We start from the raw sequence: 9433 nt of genomic DNA on the forward strand, positions 1-9433 counted from the left end.
CATTTTCTCTGCGTGTGCCAGGTAGAGAACCCCATCTCCGCGTAGAAATCTGGAGCCAAAACACGCGAAGCCGTAGACTCTAACCCAGACACCTGCTCTCTACGTGATTTCTCTACGTTTCACGTATAGCAGAACCTCCCTACTGTAGCCTCCTCAACACTACAACAGTATACTTATACCGTAATTATAATCCTCCTGTTGAGGAGGCTGCAGTCTTTCAGTTATGATTATCCTCTTTCTCGAGTGCTCCTGCTGTAGTATAGCTCTCCCCTAGCCCCTGTCGATAGGGGAGAGCTGGGAGCGCTCGAGCAAGAGGATAATCATGATAATCATACATGTTCATCGCTAAGTTGATGTTCATCACCGTGCCGTGAGTACCGCTGAGTAGTATACACCTCCCATGGCCTTGCCGCTGTCTTGCCATGGTGCGGGCCGCACCATGGCAAGACAGCGGCAAGGCCATGGGAGGCGCCGGGGATACTCCTTATCTACCCAATTGCAACATCTCTATCTTCTGTTTTTGGTGCGTGTGTTTGGCAGTGATGCCGAGACCCGTCAGGTCGGCAGGGCCCAATGCCCCACCATCACCATTATCACTGCTCCGTCTCGGTGCAGCCCCTGCTATGCATGCTCAGTAGTTGTCACGTCTATCCTACAAATTTAATTAAAATTGCAGTCAGTACCATTTATCAGTAATTATTATTATTTGCTTGGATGGCGGGTTGAACTCCCGTCAGCTCTCCTTCTGGAGGGTATTTCTGTTCCTCGGACTATGTCTAAGCCAAGTTTTTTTGACAAATGAGTAGTGATAGCCTGAAGCCTGGGCTTGTTTTTCACCGGAGACATGAAAGAGCTGGAGCGCCGTCGTGCCGTGTTGGCACGTTCAACGTTCGTTCGCTGCGGACTAAAATCAAAAAACAACAGATTATTCAGGACTTTGATACCTACCGCCTGGACGTCCTCGGCCTGACTGAGACATGGATGGAAGGCAACGGTATCGATGTGTTGGACAATGGCCACACATTGTATCGTTCTGGAGGCACTTCGTCCAGAGCTGGAGTAGGAATTCTCGTCAATAAAAATATTGTAAGAAATATCGATTCGTACCAATTCTATTCGAACCGAGTAGTTTCGCTGCGGATACTGCTAACTGGAAGTCGTAACAGTAGAGGGGTATCAATCATCTGCTGCTACGCTCCTACCCTACAACGTTCCACAGCTAACCCTGTTGAGGCTGATGAATTTTATTCTTTGCTGAGCAAAGCTGTTGGAAATGTTAATCGTCGTGACGTCTTGTGGGTACTGGGTGACATGAATGCCAAGGTAGGCAGTTCGCCAGCTGGCTCATCGAACCCAGTAGGAATGTACTCAAAACACAGAATGAGTAATGACAATGGAAGCCGTCTAATTGAATTTTGTGAGATACACCACCTGCTACTAGCTAACACAATGTTCAAGCACCGCATGCAGCATCGTGCAACGTGGTTTGCTGATGGCTTGTGTCATAACGATGGGAATCAAGTCAGGAACATGATAGATTTTATCATGGTACGGAAATCGGACGTGTCAATTGTCACTAACGCGCGGTCATACGGAGGCTTCATAACCCGATCGGATCATCATCCAGTAATCGCGGATGTTCGACTTTCTTTCAAGAAGTCGAACAATGCTCCAAAAGCCAACCACCGATGCTTTGTAACATATAACCCGCCTTCTGCCGACACGCAGAAACAATATCAACGTATTCTGTCTGAGTCACTACCCGTCGTAGCGTCACCACCACCGTCATCGCAGGGAGAAATTGATACTCTATGGAACAGTTTTGTGTCGACTGTACATGGTGCCGCATGTACGTCTTTTGGTATTCAACCTCGGCGTGCTAAGCCAACTCGGAGCACAAATCCAACTATAAAACAATTATCCCAAGACCAAAAAGATCTCCACATACGCATCCATGCTGAGCCAGATCCTGCCAGAAGAAAAGTTCTAAAAGAAGAGCGCAACAGTATTCAGCACAAAATCAGAAAAATACTGAGGCAGGATGGAGACGACTTCTGGCAAAGGCAGGCAGAAGCTACTGATGCTTTACGACCTGACCCACGCTCCTATTACAATGCAATCCGGAATCTGCGCCAAATGAAGTCGAACACCAACACTCCTCCTGTTCGGCTGGCAGACGATGATGGCAATATCATGACAAGCATTCAATGGAATCTCGATACATTTAGTAAATACTTCCAGTCAATATTTCATCGCCCTGACCTACCCTGTGATTTCCGTGGCTCGCAAGATATCAATGATGAGGAATTGCCGTTTACCACCCAAGAAGTCACTTCAGCAATCAGTAAACAAAAAAAAGGAGGCGCCGTGGGACCCGATGGAGTCAGTGCGGAAATGCTACGAGCTGCTAAGGACCTCCTTAGTCCTTGGCTAGCCTCTTTCTTCAATGCAATACAGAGTGTTGGTTATTGCCCTGACGATATGCGCAGTGGATTGGTAGTACCTGTATACAAACCAGGCAAGCCACTCGGAAAACCGAAAAGTTATCGCCCCATCATGTTACTCTCTGTAGTGAGAAAGGTGCTGACGTCAGTTATTACTAAACGTAGCACGGATGACATCACCGTTTATGTCTCTGAAACCCAGGCTGGATTTCGTCCAGGTCGCTCAACCGCTGATGGTGTATTTTACACAAGGTCGCTGTGTGAGCGGGCCTTGCTTGGCAACTGGACATATTCCGTCACCCTTCTAGATTTCTCTGGTGCTTTTGACACTATAATTCGCACCACAGCACTTGACAGGTTAGAGGAGGCAGATATCAGCACAACAACCATCAAGTCTCTACTTTCCAACACGACAGCCAGGATCAAGCTGAGTGGCTCCCTGAGTCCCCCTTTCCCAACTAACATCGGAGTGGTCCAGGGAGACCCGATGTCCCCTATTATGTTCATAACATATGCAGAAGGCACAATGCGCAAGATCAGGGAAAGATGCACAATTCGCTCACCAATGCCTGCTCCAACAACGCAGTACGCTGACGATACTACTCTGCATAACCGAAATGACGATGAGGCGAAGGCTCTTGTTGCTGAGTGTGAACCTATATTTAACGAAGACAACCTCAAGCTCAATACACAGAAAACTGAATATGTTGATGTTACAAGAAACAGCAACGAATGGAGATCAATCAAACTCCTGGGTTCTCTATTGGGCTCTGCAGAAGACGTGGACATGAGAATCTCAAAAGCAAACAGGGCGTTTGGTTCGATTTCTTGGAGACGGCATTCCTTTCAATCCCGACTGTGTATGTTTAACTGCCTCATAATGCCGATCCTTCTATACAATTGCGGATTGTGGACTCTGTCCAAATTGCTGAACGACAAACTGGACAAATGGCAACGGAGGAAGCTACGCGTACTGCTGCAGATTGTCTACCCGCAACGCATCACCAATAACAACTTATACACAGAAACAAAACAATCTCCAGTTAGTGCCACATGTCGGCGACGCAGGCTGCTGTGGTTTGGCCATGTGGTGCGAGAGGGTCCGGAATCCGCCTCGTTCAAAGCACTGGAGCTATCAATCAACACAAACGACATAAAAAAACCCCGTGGCCGTCCGCCATTGCGGTGGATAGATACGATTCGGCACGACCTGAAGGCAGCGGATCTCTCCGTGGAGAGCGCTCTCCAAGCTGCAGGAGATAGACTAACTTGGCTTGACACTGTTGACAGATGCGTCGACTCTGCTCCTGTCTAACAGGTTCAGGGAAGATGCGAGCTGTGTTTATTATTATATTATTATTATTTTTACGAGTTGGGTACCACCAAGAGTACATAACATGTACTCTTGGTACCACATGTCCGGCCCATGTACATGTACCAGTATGTGAATACTTTAATAAAAATAGCCAAAAAAATCCCTGGGAAACAGTCAGATCATGACATGTAAATTTGCATCAAGAGTACAGATCTACTCTTACATTTGTACTCGTGGCCATATGGCCCATATGGATCGATAGCAAGAAGCATGGTGTGACTTTTTTGGTGTCTGAGTGCGCACAGGCGCCCAGGAGTTCGCACATGCACAGCTTGTTGTGCAGATGGTGCACTGCACAGTGCACTGGAGCCGTGGAGGTTTGGGGGTTTCCTGGCTGCTTTGCGGTTAGCTAGCTGTGTGTTTCAGTTGCGTTTACAGCTCAACTTTGCAACACCCAAATAATTGGCGACTGCTAGCAGGCTGATGTAGGCGTATGTTGCGAAAACTAATGGAGGAAGTGTTGTGCTGAGTGGAGAGAAGTATTAGTTTGAGTGGCTGTTTTACTCAGGACGGTTTTGTCCTCGCCATTTTCGTCTCCGAAGCCCACTAGAAGTGGAAGCAGCGGCGAAATTCCGGTGAGAACCATTCAACCATTGCAGTATTCTAAATATTTGAACTGTTGAATTGTTTGGTCATGCTGTTTTATCACATCTTCCTGGGCTTGTTCGTGGTGATGTGATAATTTCGCGCAGCAACGGCAATCATCAGAACAATCACTGTTGTAATGGTGATCTCGTGGCATTTTTGTAGTAGGCTCAATATAGACACCTGTCTGATTACTGACCTCAAATGAATGAGCTGTGAGGTGCGTTCATTCAACGGGAGATCTCCTTAGGGTTCCGGCAATGCAATATGAGCAGACATGATTGCGTTTGCACTCCACGGTCTGCCCAACAACTCCGGTGTCTAATGAATACTGACGGCACGATTATGCATAAGCAAGCGTATGCTGAGTGTTGCTGAGCCACCTTTCTTTTCTTTGAGTTTGAATGCACGTACATGTACTGTATGATTGTATAACACCATACATGTACAGTGCTGGCAACTGAAATCCGACCCCCTGGGCGACGCACCACGCCGCCCAGGGGGTCGGATTTCAGTTGCCAACACTGTACTTTATAGTTGGAAATCAAACATGCAAGTACAGTGCAGTATCTAATACGCATCAGACCTATCAAGGTTGAAACAGCTAGCTTGAGTCACCATGATCACGTTGCTTTGAACAATTGTCTTTGTACTCCCCCCCCCCCCCCCCCCCCACACACACACACATTTGCTGGATCTGCATCATGCCTCGCTCTTATCTTTTTCTGTCTTGCTCTGTCTGCGCGTTCCCCGGGTATGCCCGTGCACAGGTCTCCTCGATCGCTAGGATGACGTCACTGACAGAGGAAGTCCAGCCCCAACTTAGCCGTGTTTACGAGTGTGCAGACTGCATCGTCGGTTTCGGCGACCGCCGCAGCCTCACCCAGCATATAGCTCAAGCTCATATGCCGGCAAAGACGCTCGAAGTAGAAGAGGAGAACGGCTTAGATCCCAGCAGCGACAGCCTGGACGAAGAAGACGGGGAAGAAGACGACGATGACGACGACGACGACGACTACGAACTTGGCGAGGACCCCGCGAATCCCACCAGCAAGAATCGCCACCATTGCCGATACTGTACAAAGTCGTTCCACCGGTCTTTCTGCCTGAAGCGCCACGAGCGGCGGCACACCGGCGAGAAGCCCTTCAACTGTCACGAGTGCGGCAAGCGCTTCAGCGATCGCTCCAATCTCCTGCAGCACGAGCGCAGCCGTCACAGCGAGGCGCGCACCTACGTGTGCACCGCCTGCCTGAAGCAGTTCGCCCAGTACAACTACCTGCGACGCCACCTGCGCAGCGTGCACCGCAACAAGCTCTCGTTCATCTGCCCGGAGCCGTGCAACCATGCGTTCGTCACCGAGGACGCCTGGATACAGCACCTGCGCACGCACCGCAACAACGTCAAGCCGATCACGGTGAACGGGCCCTGGCCGTGCAAGGGCAGCAAGACGAAAATCCCGGGCTATCCCGACTTTCCGACCGCAACTCGCAAGGAAACGGCCGGCGGCTATCGGCAATACCCCGAGGAGCCAGAAGAGCTGGCTCTCGTACGGCCAGTCGCAATGAAGGCGTTCGGCAATCAAACCGCCGTCGAGCTGTTAAGCCAGGTGTCCACTGCTACCAGCACTGCAGCCGAAGCAACTGTAGCTGCTGTAGCGACCGTCGTAGCTGCAGCGCAAACTAACTGGGCACCCAGCGACCAAGGCACATTGAATGCATTACCGGACAACCATTTCCATTCAAACGACGCCAAGGTAGAGCTACCCCTCATGCTGCCGCACCAAGATGTGGGCACCGCGTCAGGGGATAGCCAGGTGAAGATCGAGCAACACCAGATGCCGGTGCTGCTCCCGACTTGCTCCGCACCGAGTACAATTACTTCCAGCGATCTGCCAGCTGAGGCTGCTCCAGCACCTAGCTGATTGCCCTGGATGGTAGTCAGTGGAACTTACTGCTTACCTGTGCCTCGTCTGATTTCACAAAGTAGGGAGCCTGTCCAGCCTTGTGTTGCGTGATTGTTCGTGTCCTGTCCACTTTCACTGTCAGTCCGGGCTCTGAGTTTTGTATGCACTCTCCTTAGCCAACGTTTGGAGACCCTCCTGTGCCGTGAGTGCGCAGCCCGTGTGTTCCAGTAGTGGTACTACTGTTGTTCTTTTTTGCTTCCTTTTAGTCCGTGGATGTATATCCATGAGTGGGTGTGCGTGTGGGTGTTGTGTGGGTGTGCATGTGTGTGTGTGTGTGTTGTGTAGGTGTGCGTGCGCATGCATTTGTCTATTACCGAATTAGTTGCTTGCAGTAAGTGTCCATCTCCACCTAGACCCAAGCTTCCCAAACCAGAAAGAACCTCACCAAGTTGATGTGTTTGTTGCTGCAACCTACTCCTAGAAACCCAACTGTTCATCTCGGTCTTCATCATATTTCAAAACTTAGAAAAAACACACACACACACAGACAAGTAGCCCCCCTTGTGCATGCTCATGATATGAAACCTGACGTTTGCATTTTCGGATGCTTGCCCTGCTCATGCACCACTCATATTCCTGGTGTGCTGGCTCGTACGGCCGACCCTCATGCTTCTCCTGCTCTTTTCCATTGCCATGTGGTAGATCTCATGTGCACTCTTACTCCAATCCTATGCCTTCTGCTATCCCACTTTCTTACTTGTTTTCCAGTGTTCTCATTCATTTTTTCTAATATTGCTTGTTTGTTTTCGTTTGGCTCGTCTTATTTAATCGGTGTGCAGTAGTGCCATGGTCGTCCATACATCAGGAAGATCACCATCCTTGCATTGTACATAGTTAGACTTATATCCATATTACTTTTAGTCCAATGCTCCAGCTTCTTATGTTCCAGTCGTTCTCATGATCCACCTGTGCGCGTGCAGCTGGCCTGGTTTGAGTGTGGTGCTTGTATACCGGTATAATATATGTGCGTGCGTGTGTCAGGGAGTCCGAGTCGTAAACATTTTCTGACTTCCTAAATACATGTACATGTACTAGTACTGGTATTATAATTTTACGACTCCCTGGTGTGTGTGTGTGAGTCTTTCTCTCTGGCTCATTCTGTAAGCCATACCGAGGCAAGCACTGAGAGAGGCTCATACATCAGCTGGACTGGAAGGGGTATAATATGCTCTTCAAGTCTTGGCCGTGCCTTTGTCAACTCAACAGACAAGCAAACAACTCGCACGTGTCAGCAAGTCCAATAGAAGTTCCACAGTGAAATTCCTTATAGATTCAAATTAAAAGCAAATACTCAAGTCAGTGGCACATCAATGTAACAGGGGTTGTGTTCCATGCGTACATGATAACAAGAGTACATGGGGGTTACCGTATGTACTCTTGATAATAACTTGCAATCATGCTGCACTGAAAGAAGCTGGTTTACTGCGGGCATTTGCCTCTCTGCTACTACCGGTGCATCTCGTATGATCCAATACATGCATGCTCAGTAAATACTGAAACACTGATCTTAGCTGCTTCCTGAACAGGAGATTGCAGTCTGCCATTGCGCAACAGCCTTCACGACTGAATTCAACTGGTGTTGTAGTTGTTAATTTGAATAATTTCTACAAGTACATGTATTCACATTGCAGTGGTTACTGCCTGGGTGAGAGGACCAGCTAATTGAAACGAGGATGACAAGCAGGGAGTCGTAAAATACCGGTATTTTACGACTCCCTGATGACAAGCACTCAGTAAATTGAGGAGTCAAGCTGGCGAGCAATAAGTTACAAACCAAAATCTGCGGCAAGAAATGCTATGCTCGACACTGCACACACACACGCAAGCACACACACACACGCACACACACAGAACTTCTATAAAAGCTATGTGCATCAGCGCATCTCAGCAAGCCACACGGCATGACCAGCAACATCCGTGGGTATATGTACAGACAAGCCTGGCACCTCGCTGGCACACCACGGAAGGGAATGTCTCTCTAGATACTGGGCATCGTGTCACTGGGTGCACTGAGTGCATAGGTGCAGTCATCGGCCTCTTATTTACACACGGCGGGAGCGGAATTTTAGAAACTCCACTAAAGGAAAGTAGGGAAATGAAAGCAATTGCTCTATGGTCTATTAGTAGAAGAGGCAGCCAATATACAAAGCAGCAGCGATAGAATAGATAAACAATATAAGTGGTCAGCAGCTGGTAGTCATTGCGTACTGTTGTCAAGTCCATAAAGGTAGAAATCACACAGCGGCACGCGATGGCATCTTTCCAGGACTTACTAGGAAACTTGAGTCCAGCTCAACATTCCTGAACGCCTGCAAACGGGGCATTTGGACCGAACGAGTCTCCCACACAAATCAATTGTGTTCGAATAGGAACATTACTAAAACGTAGCGCATCTAGCATCTGTGTACTTCTGGCATTAGCTGGCAGGACCCACCCATATGACGACCAAGTACAGAATAGCTAATCCTACGCAGCTGAAAATTGCCAGTGCTACGCCAGGGTTGAACTGGACGAGACGCTGCAACGTCTCCTGCTTCTCCTCGGGTGTAGTAGACTTCCTGAGTGCCATGGCGTGGGACAGCTCCTACTCCAGTGAAACACACACCTGCTGCATCAAGTGAGAAAGAGAGAAAAGAACCTTTCTCGAGAGTCACAGTGACCCAACTCGTGTCTACAGGTTGATGACCTGACCGTGATGTCTTGCAAGATCAGAAAAGAGTTCACGTTGTTGCTGCTGATGGTACATCTACGGACTCTTGAAAATCAATCGGGTGAAGCAGTATCCAATTGAATTGACTTTTCTCTTTCCTTCTCTCCACAACAATCAACAGACAGTAGATGTAGCAATTATTTTATGTTTTCAAAAAAATGATTGTGTTCTGTGTCACATGCACAGTGCAGTGTGTGATCATGTGACAAAACTTCAAAAGAAAATAACGTAAAACTGACGCATGCATGACCAAACTCCGGACCAAAGCCGCCAGTGCACAGTATACCATGGCATGCTTTTCAGCAGTGCAATGGCCAATGCGCTTTATGCAGTACGCTTCGCAGTACACACGTAC

At 48.6% G+C, this 9433-nt stretch overlaps 1 protein-coding gene across 1 annotated transcript; it reads left to right on the forward strand.

Annotated features, from left to right (window-relative positions):
- Positions 1-4184: 4184 nt before the first annotated feature.
- LOC135816989 (zinc finger protein 84-like) lies at positions 4185-7269 on the forward strand. Its single transcript, XM_065330096.1, has 2 exons — positions 4185-4394; positions 5175-7269. The coding sequence occupies exon 2, from the start codon at positions 5193-5195 to the stop codon at positions 6324-6326; it is 1134 nt and encodes a 377-aa protein (XP_065186168.1). The 5' UTR covers positions 4185-4394; positions 5175-5192; the 3' UTR covers positions 6327-7269.
- The last annotated feature ends 2164 nt before the right edge of the window (positions 7270-9433 follow it).

This window comes from Sycon ciliatum, chromosome 1 (assembly GCF_964019385.1).
Source record: "Sycon ciliatum chromosome 1, ocSycCili1.1, whole genome shotgun sequence".
NCBI lineage: Eukaryota > Metazoa > Porifera > Calcarea > Leucosolenida > Sycettidae > Sycon > Sycon ciliatum.